Source organism: Phascolarctos cinereus, unplaced genomic scaffold (genome assembly GCF_003287225.1).
Source record: "Phascolarctos cinereus isolate Bilbo 61053 unplaced genomic scaffold, phaCin_HiC Scaffold_9;HRSCAF=440, whole genome shotgun sequence".
NCBI classification, from domain to species: domain Eukaryota; kingdom Metazoa; phylum Chordata; class Mammalia; order Diprotodontia; family Phascolarctidae; genus Phascolarctos; species Phascolarctos cinereus.
In genome coordinates, this window is record NW_027556402.1 from 247,813,223 (window position 1) to 247,833,647 (window position 20,425).

Genomic DNA, 20,425 nt, shown 5'->3' on the forward strand with positions numbered 1-20,425 from the left:
TTTATTTTCCCTAAGTATATGCTTATATCACTACTTAGAAAGTTTGTGGATAAACTGCAGTGAGACAACTTGAGTTAGAATCCTGGATCTATTTCTTTACCACCTATGTGACCTTGAATAAGTATTTTTCTTTCTCTAGGCCTCAGTTTCCTCATCTGTAAAATAAAGGGTTTAGGTTAGTTGATTTTTAAGATTCCTTCCATACCTAAGTCTTACATCCCTGATGTTATTCTTTTTCACTTTCTGACAGTTAATCCCACTGGGATTTTTATTAATATATTTCATTTCACTTTGTTTGATAACACTTTGCAGATACAACATTTTTTATGAATTGAAGGTTTGTGGCAACCCTGCATCAAGCAAGTCAACTGGCAAGTCTATCCAACATCATGTGCTAACATTATATCTTTTTGTCACATTTGTGTAATTTCACACAATATTCCAAATTATCATTATCATTGCTATTATTATTGATATGGTGATCTGTCCTCAGTGATCTTTGATGTTACTGTTATAATTTTAGGGGACATCATGAACCACCCCCATATAAACAAAAAATTTAATCTATAAATGTTATGTTTGTTGTGATTGATTCATTGATCAGTCATTCGTCCATCTTTTTCCCTCTCCTCAGACCTTTGAAATTAGGCCAATTAATAACTTTATCATGGTCTCTAAGTGTCCAAGTGAACATAAGAGTCAATCAATGCAGCAGACATCATTGTTGTCTTATTTTAGGAAATTATCACAGTCACCACAACCTTCAGCAACTGCTACCTTAATCAGTAAAATGTCATCAACATTGAGGCAAGACCCTCTACCATCACAAAGATCACTACTTACTGAAGGCTCAGATGATGGATAGCATTTTTCTTTAGCAATAAAATATTTTAATTAAGTTATGTGTATTTATTTAGATATAATACTATTTTATTTCATTTTTAATTTATGGAATAAACTGAAATTTCCATAACATAGTATAATTTTTTTTAAAAAGATTACTCATGGAACTGCAAATCTATTATGTATGACTTGATACTCCATTTAAATATATAATAAAGTTGCAATGTTAATTTTCTCTTCCCTTTCTCAAGCCCTAGAGATGGCTACCATTACACATATAATATGTAAAATTATTCTGTACAGACTTCTGGTTATGAGTTCTTTCTCCGGATGCACATAGCATCTTTCTTCATATGTCCTTTGGTTATGGTTAATTTGGGTATTTATAATAGTCAAAATAACATTGCCTCAAAGTTATTCTTAAAAACAATATTGATGCTGATGTAGGTAATGTTCTCTTTAAAAGTATTCTAGCCTCCTCTCCTCCGCACTGTGGGTGTGTTGGTGGGTGGAGGGTGTGATGGAAACAGTGTGATGGTAAGAAGTATTAAGCCTCTTCGTGTGTTAAGAATGGGTCATGTTCCCTAACAGCAGTGATCAGTTTACTTCACAGTCATGATGTTTCTATTTAGGGAAGATTGGAGAAATCACAGGAGGGACTCAGAGATGAAAACAGCAACAGGACAAGAAGTTTTCAAGCTGTACCAGAGGATTTTCAGGCTTGTAAGGAGGTGGCATGCAGAATAAGGGCATATGGAAGATACCATCGAGAAAAGCAGTACATTATAAATGAAGCCAGAATGTTGTTCCAGAAAAGCAAAAAATCCTATGGATTCAGAACTAATTAAATTATGTATAGATGAATGCACAGCAAGAATTGAAATAGGATTGCATTATCAGATTCCATATCCAAGGCCAATTCACCTGCCTCCAATGGCCCTCACTCCCTTACATAGTTGTGGACTTCAAACCCAGAAGCTAAGAAAGTTTTCCAAACCATTATATCTCAAGTCTCACAATGAAGTTTCTTAATCCAAAAAATAGGTTCTCTGCGTGAATGGTGAGCCAGGCAGGGCCTGAGTACAAACTAGATGATGAATCTTTTCTACTTAAGTCAAGTCAAATAAAGGAAGGACAAAGGGGTAAAAAAAAGTATTCTAGACCACAGTAGCATAGGTATGGAGTTAGAAGGGGAGAACTTCAAGGTGACCCAGACCAACATTTTATGGTGGAAGAAACCAACCATAAAATAACTCCAGAGTCTCAAAAGGACTAGATCATAATGGAAAAGGAAGAATCCAAAATAACTCCAAGATTCTAGACTTTAAGTGGAATTGGTGCTATCAAACAGAAATAAAGAAGTTGGAGTTGGGAGTTGGGATGAATTTTTCAATGGAAAAGGATGAGTTCAGCTTTGAATGTGTTGAATTTGACATAACAGTAGGCCCTCTGTGAGTGTTTCCATAGGGCTTTCTGAAAAAATAAGCAAATGCAGTTTATAAATGCATATTTAACCGTCATTGATTTATATTATAATTTCAATTGGAACTAAACTTGCCAACTTCTTATTGTACAAATTAAAGATTGAGAAATGACCTGAGTCTATTTCCAGAAAACATCAACACTTTTAAAGAGATGATCTAAAAAGAAGCAGGAGTATCATCAGGGAATAGATGCCAATGGGACCAAGAATCAACATTATATATATATATATATATATATATATATATATATAATATTATATATATATATATATATATATATATATATTTCCTACAGTAGTTACTAGGCCTGAAGAATTAAAGAGAATACTTGGGAGCAGACAGTTTTCTAGCCACAGGTATAGTGGACGCCACCAGGTTTTCACTGGTTTCTTTATTGCCTTGATATACGTACCTTAAAAATAGCTTTAACTTATGGAATAAAACAAGCATTTCCATAATATAGTACAATAAAAAATGATCATACATGAAACTGCAAATCTACTATGCACAACCTGATATTCCTTTCAAATATATAATATTGCTATTGCTATATACAGTGTTCTTTTGGTTCTTTTCATTTCACTCTTCATTTATTTCATGCAAGTTTTTCCATACTTTTCTAAGATCATTGAGCTCATCATTTCTTATACCATAGTAGCATTCCAATCATATACCATAACTTATTCAGCCATACACCAATTAATGTGCATGCCTGCAATTAAATGTTCTTTGTCACAACAAAGACAGCTGCTATAAACATTTTAGAACATAGAGATTCTTTTCCATTTTCCCTACTCAGACTTAGGGGTGGCATTGCGTAGTCAAAGGCAGATTAATAATTCTTTGGTCACAATTACAGATTGTTCTCCAAAATGATTGGGTCAATTCACAATTCCATCAATAGTGAATCAGTGGCCCAGTTATTCCACATGCCCTCCAACATATTTTGCTTTTCCCTTCATTTGTTTTACCCAATCTGGTAGGTGTAAAATGATATATCAAGATTGTCTTAATTTGCTTTTCTCTAATCAATAATGATTTAGAATATTTTTTCATATGGCTATAAATTGTTTTGATTTTTTTTTCCATTGGAAAACTGCCTGTTCATATCCTTTGACCATTTATCAATTGGCAAATGACTAGTATTCATATAAATTTAACAAAATTTTGCATATATTTTTGATATGTTCTTCATCTATTCTTGCTAAACATACTTTTTGCCTCTATTTGTCCTTATTTTCAAAAAGGAACAGATAACAATTATATCAGACAGTATTTCATATCAAAAAGGAATAGTTAATGAATGTTGCAACAGAGTATAGCAATTCTTGAAGAATTTTAATTTTTTCACTGTAAAGGAAAATTATAGAATATTTGAGTGTCAACTTCCAAAATTATGGCTAGGCCACTATATTTGAATCCACATTCTGCCACTTACTCCTTATGTAACTTTACGCAAGTTACTTCACCTCTCTTACCCCCAAAGGTTCTCATCTATAAAATAAAAGGGATTATAACAGATTACAACAATCTTTCTAACTCTATGCCAATTATCCTTCAAAGATTTGTTGGTAAGCCCTATACAGAAAGGGATGAGGATGGTGATAGAGATGGGCACAGGGATTGGGACAAGGATGCATACAGAGGTTGGGAACTGGGAAAGGAATATGGATAGGTACAAGATGATGGATAGGGATATAGATAGGATCTGGGATTATATTGTTATTCAGATCTCCTAGGTAAGAAATTCCCTCTATTAAAGCGAATCTATGCCATCTCTGTAGCTTATAGCCATAGAGATTTGCCTAGACCACAGAGATGCTATGTGCTTTCAGCGGGATCATGCCACCAGATCAGAATCAAGATTCTAACTCCAGTCTTCCTGACATTGAAGGTGGCTCTCTAGCAATAATGACATACCCCCTATTGCTCAGTGATATGATTTGAAATTCCAAGGCCACAAACAGAAGTGCTTGATCCAGAACAAGGAATTGTGTGCTTCATTTTCTTAGTTCCTTCCAGCCTCCACTGCTGGGAGCCCCGTTGCCAGCAGTCCATAGTGAAGGCAGTACTTGATTTACTGACCCATGCATGGCATTAGCATTTTTTTCCTATTTCTATAGTCCCATTATTGGCCTATGGCAATATTCACTGTGGTAATGACTTGGAGATACACAGAATCCTGTGATTTATGATGCTGCTGATCAGAAGTGAAATGGGCATGAGAGAGAAATTTGCCTATCTTCTTCATTTTACAGATGAATAAAGACAGGTAGGTTAACCTTATAAAAAGCAAAGATTTGAACCTGTGCTTTCTGGTCACCATGTCAATGCTATTCTCCCCATCCCATGCTGGAAGCCAGAGTTGCTGCCATCAGGGCAATCATAGACAATTTAGAAGCAGAAATGTTCTGGTCAAGAATGTGACTGATATTGTGCTGTGTTGTTTGCTGTGACATGCCTTAGGAATGAGGGTGCAATTTAAATCTAGACTGGAAATGGTATTTGTTTTATTCTCTATGGTAGAGTGGAACAGAGAATACCCTGGTTTTGGCATCAAGGACCAGGATTGGAATCCTAGCTGTACTTTTTCTCTTTCAACATGGGAAAGTCATTTACCTTTTATGGGATTTAATTTCCTTATCTGTAAAATTATGACATTGACTAGATGTCTAAGGAGACTGATAGCTATAAATATGTGATTTTATCAGGTATGAAACTGACAAGAACATTGAGAAGCCATCTTTTTTATTCAAGTTCTATGTAGGCACTGGAGACTTCGTTTTACCCAAGATGAAAAGGCACTAGGTAAGAAAAATAAATGCTTTCATTTCATGTGACAGATGTCTTGTCTGCACATAAATATTTCCCAAGCCACACTTTTTTTTAAAATACGCTTTTATTAACACAATGTTTTTAAATTCCCTAAATTTATTGAGCTCTCCAAAATAACAAAGATTTTTTTGAGAAAAAAAAGAAAAAACAAAGTCAGTAAAAAACAATCAGTACATTAAAAAAGTCTGAAAATTCATGACACGTTCCACATCCATGGACTTCCCACTTCCAAAAAGCAGTGGAAAGGAATGTTCTCTTCTTTGTTCATTTTCGCATTTCTTCTTTAGCATCAAGCATATTCATTGCAATTTTGTAACCTTTTTTATTGTTATCATGGTGGTTGTGCTTTTCAATTACATTGCTGTAGTCACTGGGTATGTCATTTTCTTGCCTATGTTCACTTGATGTTGCATCTGCCCATGAATATCTTTCTGTACTTCTCTGTATTCATCCTTAGCCATTTTTATGATGTATTTAGATCTTTACTAGCCTACCCAGTCTGAAAACACGTATTTTTACTACAGCAAGAAATAACGGAATAACAATTTTTTGCAAAATAATTAAAAACATGCCAGGATAGAGTAATAGTATGTAAGATATTAAAAGTTCAAGCAAAAAAGTATTATCAATCATAAAAACATTATTAGTAATAATAAAGTCATTGTAGTTAAAGATTAGAGAGATGACCTGTCTCTGAAACCTAAAGTCTATATGACCCTGCACAAGTCACTTGACTTCTGAATAAACTGGAAATTGTCTAAGAATAGGAGGTGTATGTCAGGGGTCAAACTTTGTTGGTAGGTGGAAGTTACCTGCACACATGTGTGTGCGCACGTGCACATACACACACACACACACACACACACACACACGCACACTGCTAATGTCTGCACTTTGGGATTATAACTCATTTACGCTTCATCATCTTTGTACATACGTTCATATATTGTCTCTTCCTTTAGAATGTGAACTCTTTGAGCCTAGAATCCCAAGGCATTACCACAATGCCTGACATATAGTAAGTTCTTAAAAAATCCATGTTGTTGTCCAAAATTTTTTATGCCAATAAAAGCAGAGATTTGTTCCAAAAACAAAGAGCAAAAACTACTGTTGAACTATGATGTATCATTTCCAATTAGGATATTTCCTTATTTGTAGTTAATTCAAAGGAATCTTGCTTTTCAGAATGAGAGAAGATACCCAGATGGCACTGAATATTAACCCCCCAAATCCAATTGCATCTCAAGTCTTAAGAAAATGCTCCTATTCTCCAGCTTGTTTTGTTTTCTTTTTTCTGAAAATAGATTGAGTCCTACATCTGAATGCTACGCCTCCAAATCCTACATCTGAATGCTATGAATCCTCACCACAAAAAACGAGAAATTCAATTTCATGATCAAGGTATTTCACAGTCTGGTGTTGTATTAGGGTTCAGGTCCAAAGGATGGCTAAAGGCAATCATTCTGAAGTCACTGAATTCATTCTTTTGGGCCTTACCACCCATCCAGAGCTGCAGGTTGTACTGTTTATCATATTTCTCATCATCTATTCTGTTAGTGGTGTGGGAAATCTTGGCCTGATTCTACTAATCCAGGTCAGTTCCCATCTTCACACACCCATGTACTTCTTCCTCAGCCACTTGGCCTTTGTGGATTTTTCTGTTACTTCTACCATTACCCCCAAAATGCTCATTAACTTTGTTCAGGAAACCAATGTTATTTCTTTCCATGCATGTGCCATCCAGGTGTATTGCTTCATTTCATTTGTAAATCTTGAGATGTTTCTCTTGGCTGTGATGGCCTATGATCGCTATGTAGCCATAGGTAAACCCCTACTCTACACTGTTGCATGTCGCACAGACTCTGTGTACAGTTGGTAGCTGTTCCTTATATATACTGCTTCTCCATGGCACTCTTTAACACCATCATCACATTTCATTATTCTTACTGTGCCTCAAATGTCGTTAACCACTTCTACTGTGATGACATTCCTCTCTTAGCCTTCTCCTGCTCAGACACTCATGTGAAAGAAATCTTGATATTTGCCTTTGCTGGATTTGACATAATCTCTTCCTTATTGATTGTCATCATCTCCTATGTCTTCATCATTGCCGCCATCTTGCAGATCCGCTCAACAGAGGGCAGACTCAAGGCCTTCTCCACCTGTGGTTCCCACATGGTGGCTGTCACCATTTTCTATGGCACAATGATCTTTATGTATTTGCAGCCACGCTCAAACCATTCCCTTGACACAGATAAAATGGCATCAGTGTTTTATACCATGGTGATCCCCATGTTGAACCCCCTCATTTACAGCCTGAGGAATAAGGAAGTAAAAGCAGCTATTAGGAAAGTGTTGGGAAATAGCTGGGCAGTTGTTCATCTAAGACATTTAGGCAAATGAATCAACTCATCCAGCAGCAGACAGTATCCCAATATCCTTAATGGCTGAGTTTACAAGGTACTTTTGTTTTCAGTCTTGCTATAAGCAAGATAATGTGAAATTAATTTCTGAACAAAAAAAGTATCACAATTGTTTCTATATGTTTTTGAAATAACCACTATCTTAAATCCATAGCAAAATGGTACTGTTTCTTAATTCTGCTAAGTTTACTATTGTCCACATTTTAAGACCACTGTGAAATGAATGTGTTTAAGAAGAAGCAAGGCAGCAGAGTGGATAGCATGCCAGGCCTGCACTCAGGAACACTCATCTTCCTGTGTTGAAACCTGGCCCCATACACTTACTTACTGTGTCACCCTGGGACAGTCACTTAACCCTGATTACCTCTGTTTCCTCATCTATGAATTGAGCTAGAGAAGTAAATGGCCAAGTAATCCCGTGTCTCTGCCAAGAAAATGCCAAATTAGGTCATAAAGATTAAAAAATGACTGGAAATTTATGAAACAATAACAAAACTGGTAATTTGATGGCTAAAGTAATGTACTCCTAGTCAGGAAGACATGATTGCAAATTCTGCCTCTAACACTTCCTATTTTTGCAACCCAGGGAAAATTATTTCTCTTCTCTCAGATTCAGTTTCCTCAGCTATAAAATAGCATCTACCTCACAAGGTTTTCGAAAAAAAAAATGAGAGAAAATGAGTAAATTGTTTTTCAAACCTTAAAGTTATATATAAATGCTAGATAATATTATTATTTAAGCTTGACTCAATCAATTAGATAGTTTCATTTGACATTATATTGATCTATACTTGTCCATCAGAGAAAACGTATACAGTTGGAGAAGGCTGTCATCCTGTGGAAACAGTGGAGTACAATGAAAAGAGTCCTCAACTGACAGTCTGCATTATGATTTGGCTTTGCCACTATTGACTTGTATGAACTTTGCTTATGGGAACCATAGAATTCAAATTAGGCATGGCCCATAAAATCATAGTGCCAAAGCTGGGAGAGACTATCTGACCCAAAGGCCTAGGGAAGGGCAAAGTGGTTGAGGAAAAAAAAAGAGAAGGTCAAAGTTTCATGCTAATTATCACTGAGTACAAGCTTAAGTGTGGATGCTGAATTTATAGAGGAGGCAAGCTATGGTGAAGGAAGGAAAAGAAGGAAGGAAGAAAAAGAAAGAGAAAAAGAGAAAAGAAAGAAGGAAGGAAGATAAGAAGGAAGGAAGAAGAAAAAAGAAAGGGGGAAAGAAAAATGAATGAAAGAAAAATAAAGAAAGAAGAAAAAAAGAAAACATAAATGAAAAATAAAGAGAAAGGAAGGAAGGAAGGAAGAAGGAAGGAAGGAAGGAAGGAAGGAAGGAAGGAAGGAAGGAAGGAAGGAAGGAAGGAAGAAGGGAATGAGGGAGGAAAGGAAGGAAGAAGGAATGGAAGAAGTGAGAAAGGTAGAAAGGGAACAAAAGAGAAAAGGAAGGAAAATTGGAAGAAAAGAGGCAGAAGGGAGAGAGGAAACAAGCATTTATTAAGCAGAACTATGTTCCAGAAACCATGCCAGGCTCTTCACAAATATTATATCATTTGGTCCTCAAAACTGTCTTCATTTCTTTTTCAATAAAAGGAATGGAGGCAATAGAGGTTAAATGCATCACCCAGGATCATATAACTAGTGAGTATCTAAGGCTAGATTTGAACTCTAGTCTTCCTGACTTCAGCCCTAGTGAGCTACATACTGTGTATCTATTTTTTTTTTAAGAGTTAGTGTGGGTGAAAATTTTATTGCCATGAACAAGCCTCTCTCAATATAGCTTTACTAATTCCAAGTGACATAATCTTCCATCAGGACTAAGCTTGAATGTTTTCCATCGGAGAAGAAGCTCCCAGACTGTGTGCATTGTTGCTGGAGCAACTAAGATTACAAGATCGCTTCCAGGCCCCTATGTTGCACTGGAATGTGGTTGGTACTCTTATTGTACATCAAAACAGTATAGTCATTTATAAAGACATTTTGTTGATATAAATGAGGCAGACAGTGGCACAGTGGAAAGAGCACAGGGTTTGGAGTTAGAGTAACCTGAGTTCACATTTGGCCTTATTAGCTTTTTGACCCTGGACAAATTATTTAACTTCTATTTGCTTTAGTTTCCGCAACTATAAAATGGGGATTAAAATATCATCCACCTTGTAGGATTGTTGTGAGGAACAAAATAGATAATATTTGCACAATCACTGAGGCCAGTACTGGGCACATGGAAGGACTTAATGCTTATTACTTTCCCTTCCTTTTCTGTATATGGGGCTTGATATTTTTCCAAAACTGTTTCCAATCCATTTTCTCTCAGAATCTTTAAGTTGAAAGGTTCTAATAAAGTTTATATTACATGAGGAATGCCTTCCATGATAACATAACCAGCCCAAACTGTTCAAAGACTCTATGTTCTGGGGAATTCACTACTTTCTATATAATGCATTCCTTTTTTGTTTTGTTTTGTTTTGTTTTTCAGTCAACAAGCATTAAGGGCTTAGTATGTATCAGGCACTGTGCTAAGTGTTGGAAAAAATTATAAAAGCAAAAGGAAAGAAAATCCCTACACTCAAAGAGCTTACATTCTATTGGGAAAAGACAATACATTAAATAGGAACTGAAAAGAAAGGGTAGGAGGAAAGAGAAGACATCATTTGTGGGATCGTGGTTCAAAAACCCAAAAATTCACAAAGAGAGGCCTGAGATAAATGAAGAAGTGAGCAAGGCTCGCAAAAGTGCTTCCTCAAAATAGGAGAAATCTTTAATCTAAGGAGGGAGTCATTATGGTGAAAGGATCTTCCAGGATGACTTGACCATAGATTGGCTATATGGAATGATTTAGAGTGAGGAGTCAAGGATGACAGGTGTGTGATCTGAGTAACCATACACTTCGACAAAATGGAAGATCCTTAGGAAATTCACAGAAGAAAAGGTCACCAGGTGGTTGTGGTCCTATAGTCTTCAGCATGCAATGGCAAAGCTGAGGGTGATGCATTTTATTTAATATCATTGCACTAATAAAAATTTTTCAGTTACCTGTGTTTAACCATTTGACAGTACCAAGGATTTTCGTGGAAAAAAAATATCTTTTCTGGCTCTTCCAAAGCTGCAAATGTAGCTTTCTAGCTATACCATGGGGTCAGGGTATTTGGCTGTCACCATCCAGATCCTAGGAGAGGTGGTAATGGAGGTAATGCTAATGGTCTGATTCATCTGGCATAAGCTGTTTCCTGTCTCTCCCTCAGAGTTCCTTGCTGTTGTATAATTGCTATACACAGAAGGACTTGAGTCCTGGTCTTGATGACTTCAATTGCCCTATGCCATCCACTATGCCTATATTCTAACAACTACAAGGTTAAACTCTTGATTCTTGACACTTCTCTCTTTAATGTACTGTGTGTTCCAGTCTAATTGGCTTTCTTCCTGTTTCTCATGGAAAATATTTCATCTTTTTTCCTCTATACTACTGTATAGGGTGTCTACCATGCTTGCCCAGACTTTGCTCCCTCTTCATTTTAAATTCAAATATTAATTAAACACTACCTGGCACATGAGAATGATCCTGTCCCCCTCTCTCACCATCACCCCTTTAGCTACAAGGGCCACTTCCCACAAATTTCCTTCTACTTACTTTGTATATATTTTGAATAGCAATATATTTTCCTGATAGAATGTAAGACATTATTAAACTTTGTCTTTGTATCCTAAAGTTCTAGCCACGCAACTGGAGCATAAATAAACCCTTAATATGAACTTGTTGCCTGATCATCTTTTCTAATTCACTAATTAAAACATATAAATAAGTGAGTTTCAATGATAGATACATTAATTATTACACCTTTGATAGTGATATCATTTAATCCTCAAAATAGTTCTGTGAACTAGACACACAAGAGGAATTGTCATATGGTAGAGGAACTGCAAAGAGATAGAAGCCTTCTGAAAGCCACAACTATTGTTGAAGATACAGAGGGAAGGTACAACACAGGCCTCTTGACTTCTAACCTAGTACTCTTTCCACAATACCATTTCTAACACATTGATCAGTTTGAGGACAAATGCAATTAGAAACCATTGAGAATGGGTTGGAGGCTTCTGTTCCTTGGTTATTTAAAGCTTACAAATGCAATTAAAAGACGATGTGTTCTTTCTTCCCTTGAGTACTATTATTATATTTTTAACCTTCATGGGGTTCCATGTTTAGTCCAAAATGGATATAAAAAGCAATAAATATGTCAGACTTTTCTGAATAATCTTGTGCAGAATCAGAATAATCTGACTTCTAGCAGACCGGTCAGATGGACTGGGTGAGTCTAGCTTGTATATCCCACCCTTATGGATTATTCTGTTATCACACTTGCATAGTATGTGAGTAGAATGGATATTTATTCTGGGCAAGATGAAATGACTACAAGAAAACAAAATTTAAAAAAGTAAAGTGCTCTTCAAGGTCTACAAATAAGAATGCCCTGAACACAGAGCAGTCATAAGAAAATGTACTAAAGCTGTAGCTGTGTCAGTCGAGAGAAGAAGACATATCCAAGAGATGTTGAGACGAAATAAATGCCAAGATTTAGCAACACATTAGACATGTGGGGTGAATGAGATTGAGGAGTCAAGGATTGGAATAAAGTTATGAGCATGTGTAACTGAAGAGGGTGGTGCTTTTCCTATCATACTGACATATGAAAGAGTTGTGATATGAGGAGAAAATTATTGAGTTCTGTTTTTCATATGTTTGAAATGATGTTTCTAGAACATCTAGTCTGACATATTCAACATGCAATTTGTGATATGAGAGTCACTGAGTATAGTGGTTAAAGCTGTACATATAGATGGGGGAGACAAATCTTTATAGAGATGTTACTTACATCTTACGGTATTTGATGGAGTTGCCAGATAAGTGCACATAGAGAAAATCAAAGTAATAAAATGACCATGGAAAGAGCATGTGGTAGACCACAGTCAATTTCTGGCTCGATGTCAATGAAAATTAAACAAAAGAACATAAGAAGTGATAGTCAGATTTCTATGGCACATTGGTCTTTATATACCTACAACATAAATTGAGCCACTCCCTGGACAAACACAAAATGACAGTCTTCTACACAGTTGTGATCCCCATGTTGAGCCCTCTAATCTATAGTTTAAGGAACATAGAGGTGAAAGAGGCCCTGAAGAAGGCTCAAGCTAGAGGACATGAAACATTAAAAATGCTTAAGGCCAGAAAGTGAAGAGGATATTTGAAAATCAGTTGAGAGGACAAGACTTCCTTTTACTTACATTGGCTTTCATGAGTTGACTTCTGTAACACATTCATTAAATCTTTGTCATATCAACAGCTTTTCTTGACAAAGGGTAAGCTTGGACTTTGCAAAAGGTTGCAAGACGTCAGAGGTGCCAGTCAGGACACTCTTGGCCTCCAAATGTTACCCCTACTACCTTCCATTTCAATACTACAAGAAGCTATGATACTGTTATGAATATTCCCTCCTTTACAACCTAACAGATAGTATTAAAAAGTTGTTATGGGTAAAAAGGAAGTCATCAGACTGTAAGACACATGGTGGTATAGTCAAAAGAGCAGACTCTATAATCAGAAAATCAAGTAGCGTTCCTACCTCTAATGGTTTTAATTTGTCTGACCTGGACAAGTCCATTAAACTCTCTGGACCTCTTTTTTCTCACTTTAAAATGGAGGTTAAAATAATTGGCCTCTGGAGATGGTTCAGGCTCTACTGTAGATCTGTGATCCCCATGTGCCTGATAGAACAGCTTGGCTGATTTTCAGATACAGAAAATGCCAACTAGAGTCTTACAATCAATTCTTGACACCATTCTAGCAGTGGAGGAACTGAACTATATGAATCCCTCACTGACATACCTTTCAAGAATTCAGGTTGCTTCTGTGCCCTGATAAGACAGGAATAGAAGAACGATTGATACTACTCAGAATTCCTCCATCAAAGATTGGTTGCTTTTCACTAAGCGAGAGTGTACTATTAAGAGGCTGATAGCCTTGGCCATAATTAGATCAATTTAATCAAAAGTGATTATTAGCTCTCCTTTGTATAGAAAAAAAAGATAAGTGTCCTACCAACCACATAAGGTTTGTTTGTGTGTGTGTGTGTGTGTGTGTGTGTGTGTGTGTGTGTGTGTTTTGTTTTGTTTTGTTTTTGGTGAGGCAAAGATGAGAATGAATATGAAAATGCTTTTGAATATGTCACATACAAAAATAAAAAATAAAAGTCTTATTAACGCCACACAATTGAGAAGTCATTACATATCATATGGCTATTTATTATTTTATGGCTAAGAATACAAAAGGTCAAATTCCATCTGTTGCAGAAGACATTTTTATGAAGTATGCTATCCACGTTAATCTTTTCACTAACAGGATGACTTGGCAACTTGTAAATCATCAATCATCTTTAAGCTTTGAGGTTTCATTTGCTTTTATATTATTTTTGTAATGGTTTTGGGTTTTAAATGAACCAGTCACACAATTTAAAAAATTTTGCTATGACTCTATTCAATGTTCTCTTGGTTCTGCTAATTCAGCTCTTTAATATGTGATACAAGTCCTTCCATATTTTTTCTAAGATCATTAAGCTCATCATTTCTTATAGTACAGTGGCATTCCATTACAATCATTTACCATAACTTGTTCAGCCATTCGCAAATTGATTATCTGCCCTTCAGTCCCCAGTTCTTTGCCACCACAAACGGAACTGCTGTAAACAGTTTCGAACATATAGGCTCATTTCCATTTCACCTAATCATCTTTGGAAATAGAGCTAGAAGTGGTATTGTTCGGTCAAATGGTATAGGCAGTTTAATAACTCTTTGGGCATAATTGCAGAATGTTCTCCAAAACTGTTGGATCAGTTCACAATTCCACCAACAATGAATCAGTGGCCTAATTTTTCCACATCCACTCCAACATTTTTTGTTTTCCCCTTCTTTCATTTTATCCAATCTGGTAGGTGTAAAATGATATTTCAAGATTATCTTAATTTGAATTTCTCTAATCAATAACGATTTAGAGCATTTTTTCATATGACCATAAATTGATGGTTTTGATTTCTTCATTAAAAAATTGCCTGTTCATATCCTTTGGCCATTTCTCAATTGGAGAATGAATTGTATTCTTATAGATATGGCAAAGTTTTTATACATTGGAGATATGAGATCTTCATTTGAGAAACTGTCCACATTTTTTCCCAAATTTTCTGCTTTCTTTCTGATCTTGTAAAGACTGATGATTTGGGGATAATAATTCACTTTTTAGTAAAAATTGTTGGTAATACTGGAAAACATTATGGCAGAAGCTGGGCATAGATCAATATTTTCCACCATTTACCAAAATACGGTCAAAATGGATACATTACCTATCTATAAAGAGAGATTTTGCAAGAAAATTAGAAGACTATGGAACAATTTTTTTTTCAGATTTACAGATAGATGAGCAATTTATGAATAAACAAGAGGCAGAGAACAAAGTTCATTATAAAATGGATAATTTCCATTAAGTTTATTTAAAAATATTTTGCACAAATAAAACAAATATAGCCAAGATTAGACCTATCATTGCACATTTAATCACCTATAGTATAGTGTAAAGATAATTCATATATGCACTGGGAATCCAAGAAATTCATGTGACTTGCTTTATTGTGATATTCACTTTATTATGCTGATCTGGAAATATACCTTCAGTATGACCTAGGAATGCCTGTATTTAAAAAAAGTAAAAAAAAAAATTAAAAAAAATAAACAATCCCTGATCCTTCAAAGAACCCACAGTCTCATGGGGAGACAACATGCAAGCGACTCTATGTAAATAAGCCATATATAGGGAAAAGTTAAAATATTGCAAAATTGGCAGATTATATCAATTTCTATTTTGGTGTTTAATTAAAGTTTTTTAATTTATGATTTTCTAAGTTTTTTTTTAGTTGCATGACCTTTTTGTTGATCATCTCTCTCTCTCTTTAGTTGATGAAAACATACAAAGATATATATTTTCCCCTAAGTATTGATTTAGAGTATGTTACCTTGTGGTTCTCATCATTTTAATGAAACAATTGATTGTTTCTATAACTTGTTCTTTGACTCCTCCATTCTTTGGAATTAAATTATTTAATTTTTTATTAATTTTAATATGCTCTTAAAAGGTCTACTACTCAAAGTATTTAAAGTATTATAATTAGTAAGAGATATTTCTTTTTTTTTTTTTTTACTTTTCTGCATCTGTTTGTAAGGCTTTTTGTGACCTAACATATGGTCAATTTTTTTTCTTTTTTATTAATTTATTTATTTTTAGTTTTCAACAATCACTTCCATAAGCTTTTCAGTTTTGAATTTTCCACCTTCCTTTCCCTTACTCCTCCCCAAAATGGCATGCAGTTTGATATAGGCTCTACATACACTTTCCTATTAAACATATTTTTATATTAATTATTTTGTAAAGAAGAATTAGAACCAGCAGGAAGAACCAAAACAAAGAAGGAAAAAAAAAACAAAAGAAAAAAAAACAAATACTATGTTTAGATCTGCATTCAGACTCCGTAGTTCTTTCTCTAGATGTGGATAGCATTTTCCATCATGAGTCTTTTGAAGATGTCTGAGAACCTTTCATTGCCGAGAAGAATTAAATCTATCAAACTTAGTCATCACACAATGTAGCTGTTACTGTGTGCAATGATCTCCTGGTTCTACTCACTTCACTCAGCATCAGTTCATACAGGTTTTTCTGAAGTCTACCTGCTCATCATTTGTTATAGCACAGGAGTATTCCATTACATTCATATACCACAACTTTTTCAGGCATTCCCCAATTGATGGGATAGCCAGTCAGAAAATACAAAAATAATGACATTTGTATTAGAGCAATAAATAGCAAAACAATAACTTTTACAAAATAAGTAAAACATGTCAGGAGAGAACAATAAGACTGAAAAGATCAGAAGTTTGAGAAGAAGAAAATGTATTATCAATAGCATAAAATATTATTAAAACTATTGATGTCCATATGGTTTGATGATTATACAACTGAACTGTCTCTGAAACACACTGCCGATATGATCCATGAATATTGACTTGATGACTCAATACTCTGGCAATTCCCAAGAATATAACATGTATGCAGGTATCAGTCTTTGTTGGTAGATGGAAGTTACCTGCATGTGTGCATGCACTCACACACACACACACACACACACACACACACACACACACACTGCTAAAATCTTCTGAGATTACTACCCATATTCACTTTATATATCTCCTTTGTACATGTTTGCAAGTTGTCTCTCCCTTCAGAATGGGAGCTCATTGAGGACAGGATGCTCAGGGCTTACCACTTTAAAAGTTCTTTAAAAATACTTGTTGTTTTCTGAGTTTTCTTTATAGCAATAAAAGTAGAAGTTTATTCCAAAAACAAAGAGCAAAAACTGCAGTTTAGTTATGATACATCATTTGCAATTATGATTTTCCTTTTTTACAGTTAATTCAAAGGAATCTTCTTTTGTTTTGCTTTTCCAGAAAAGCAGAGAAGAGACCCAGGTGGTGCTGTATAATATCCTGCTTCCCCCAATCACATCTGAAGTCTTAACAGAATGCTCCTAGTCTCCAGATTGGTTTTTTTTTTCTGAAAATGGATTGTGCTTTACAGATGGGCCACATTTGAATCCTCATCATAAAAATATGAAATTCAATTTCATAATCAAGCTGTTTCATAGCTCAGTCATGTATTAGAGCTCAAGTCTAAGAAATGGCTGAAGGCAATCATTCTGAAGCCACTGAATTATTCCTTTTGGGCCTTACCACCCATCCAGAGCTACAGGTTGTAATGTTTATCATATTTTTCATCATCTATTCTGTTAGTATTGTGGGAAACCTTGGCCTGATCCTACTAATCCAGGTTAGTTCCTACCTTCACATACCCATGTACTTCTTCCTCAGCCACCTGGCATTTGTGGATTTTTCATTTATTTCTGCAATTACCCCTAACATGCTCATTAACTTTGTTCAGGAAACCAATGTTATTTCTTTCCATGCATGTGCCATCCAGGTGTATTGCTTCATTTCACTTGTAAATCTTGAGATGTGTCTCTTGGCTGTGATGGCCTATGATCGTTATGTAGCCACAGGTAAGCCCCCACTCTACACTGTTGTGATGTCTCACAGACTCTGGGTACAGTTGGTAGCTGTTCCTTATATATACTGCTTCTCAGTGGCACTCTTTCACACCATCAGCACACTCCTTTTTTCTTACTGCACCTCGAATGTCATTAATCACTTCTACTGTGATGACATTCCTCTCTTAGCCCTCTCCTGCTCAGACACTCATGTGAAAGAAATCTTGATATTTGCCTTTGCTGGATTTGACATAATCTCTTCCTTTTTGATTGTCTTCATTTCCTATGTCTTCATCATTGCTGCCATCTTGAGGATCCACTCAACAGAAGGCAGACTCAAGGCCTTCTCCACCTGTGGTTCCCACATGGTGGCAGTCACCATTTTCTATGGCACAATGATTTTTATGTATTTGCAGCCATGCTCTAGCCATTCCTTGGACACAGATAAAATGACATCAGCGTTTTACACCATAGTGATCCCCATGTTGAACCCCCTCATTTACAGCCTGAGGAAGAAGAAAGTGAAAGAGGCTTTTGGGAAAGTATTGGGAAATAGCTGGGTAGTTGTTCATTGAAGACATTTAGACAAATGAATCAACTCATACAGCAGCAGAAAGCCTGCAATATCCTTCATAGATAGGTTGAGAAGGCACTTTTTGTTTTCAGTCAGGAGAACAATATTTATTGATTATCTGCTATAAAGCAAGACAATGTGACATTCATTTCTGGACCCAAAAAATGTATCACAACTTTTTCTATATGTTCTTGAAGGAGGCACTGTCTTACATCCTCAGAAAAAAATGGTAGCCTCCATGCTTAATTCTCAATTCTACTATGTTTTCCTGTATGCAACTGTAAAGACCTCTGTGAAACAAATGAATGTATTTAAGAGGGAGCAAGGCAGTACAGTGGATAGTGTGCCATGCTTGGAGTCACTAAGACTCATCTTCCTGAGTTGAAATCTGGCCACTGTGTCACCCTGGGACAGTCATTTAATCCTGATTGCCTCAGTTTCTTCATCTGTAAAATGAGTTAGAGAAGGAAATGATAAACCATACATGCATCTCTACCAAAAAGATTCCAAATAAAGCCATGAAAATGCAAAAATGACTGGGAAATGATGGAACAACAACAGCAGGTAATTCAGGGGGTAAATTAATGTATTTGAGGTCAGGAAGACCTGAATGCAAATTCTGCCTCTAGCTTTTTTTATTTGTGCAACCCCAGGAAAGTTATTTCACTTGTATCAGATTTAGTTTCTTTACCTATAAAATAGCATGTACCTCACAGGGTTTTTGAAAACATAAAAGGAGAGAGAATGAATAAACTTCTTTTCAAACCTAGAAGTGCAGTAAAAATGCTAGATACTATTATTATTTAAGCCTGATTCAATAATTGCACAGGTGTATTTGATATTATATTAATCTAAACTGATCCATCAGAGAAAATGTATATAGTGGGAAAAGGCTTTCTTACTATGGAAGCAATGTAGTACAATGAAAAGAGCCCTCAACTGACAATATGCATTATGATTTAGTTCTGCCACTACTGACTTGTTTGAACTTAGCTTACTGGAATCATAGACTTTACGTTGGACATGGCCCATAAAATCATAGCGATACAGCTGGAAAAAACCATCTGATCCAAAGGCCTAATGAAGGGCAAAGTGGTTCAGAAAAGAAAAATGGAAGATCAAGGTTTCATGCTGATTATCAGCAAGATCAGGCTTTTGTGTGGATACTGAACTTAGAGGAGGCGCAAGATGTGGAGAAGGAAGGAAGGAAAGTAAGAAAGAAAGAAAAAAGAAAGAAGGGAGGGAGGGAGAGAAGAAAGGGAGAAAAGAAGGAAGGATGGAAGAAAGGAAGAAAAGAGGAATGAAGGAAGTAAGAGTGGAAGAAAAAGAAGCAGAAGGGAGAGAGGAAATAGTGTTTCTTAAGCACCTACTACATTCGTGACATCATGCTGAGCTCTTCACAAATATTATCTCATTTGTCCCTCACAACAGTCTCTATTTTACAGTCAAAGAAACTGAAGCAATAGGGATTAAGTGAATCACCCAGAATCCCATAATTAGTGAGTATCTAAGGCTAGATTGGAACTCAGGTCTTCCTGACTTCAGGCCCAGTGAGCTATCTACTGTGCATCTCATTCTTTTAAGAGTTAATGTGGGTGAAAACTTTATCATCATGAAGCGAAGTCAAGCTAGGAGCAAGCCTCTCCAAACTTAGTTTGACTAATTCCAGTTGATAGAGTCTTTCACGAGGCCTACACTTGAATGTTTTCCATCTGGGCAGCTCCCATTCTGTGTAGCTTGGATGCTGTTGTAGCATCCAAGAAGATAAGATCACTTCCAGGTCCCCGTGTAGCACTGGAATGGAGTGGTGGTTTCATTGTACATCAGCATGGTGTAGTCACTTATAAAAACATGCTTATTCATATGTATGAGTCAGCTGGTGGCACAGTGGAGAGATTGCTGGGTTTGGAGTCCAACTGATCTGAGTTCAGATTGGGCCTCAGACACTTATTAGCTTTGTGTTCCTGGGCAAATTATTTACCCTCTGTTTGCCTCACTTTCCTCACCTATAACATGGGGATTGAAATAGCATCTAGTTTGTAGGATTGTTGTAAGGAACAAATGAGATGATACTTGCACAATCAGTGAGGCCAGTGCTGGGCACATGGAAAGACTTAATGC

General features: G+C 35.9%; 2 protein-coding genes and 1 pseudogene across 2 annotated transcripts; all 3 read left to right on the forward strand.

Moving 5' to 3' along the window:
• The first annotated feature begins 1,509 nt into the window (after positions 1-1,509).
• LOC110199474 (LYR motif-containing protein 1 pseudogene) lies at positions 1,510-1,875 on the forward strand (annotated as a pseudogene).
• A 4,731-nt stretch (positions 1,876-6,606) lies between these two features.
• LOC110199636 (olfactory receptor 8U3-like) lies at positions 6,607-7,565 on the forward strand. The gene is given in 2 exon segments (XM_020974516.1): positions 6,607-7,006; positions 7,009-7,565. Coding segments are annotated over 2 exon segments (957 nt in total).
• Positions 7,566-17,363: 9,798 nt separating this feature from the next.
• On the forward strand, positions 17,364-18,305 carry LOC110199666 (olfactory receptor 8U3-like). The gene has a single exon (XM_020974544.1). It carries the CDS (start codon positions 17,364-17,366, stop codon positions 18,303-18,305), a length of 942 nt encoding a protein of 313 aa, XP_020830203.1.
• The last annotated feature ends 2,120 nt before the right edge of the window (positions 18,306-20,425 follow it).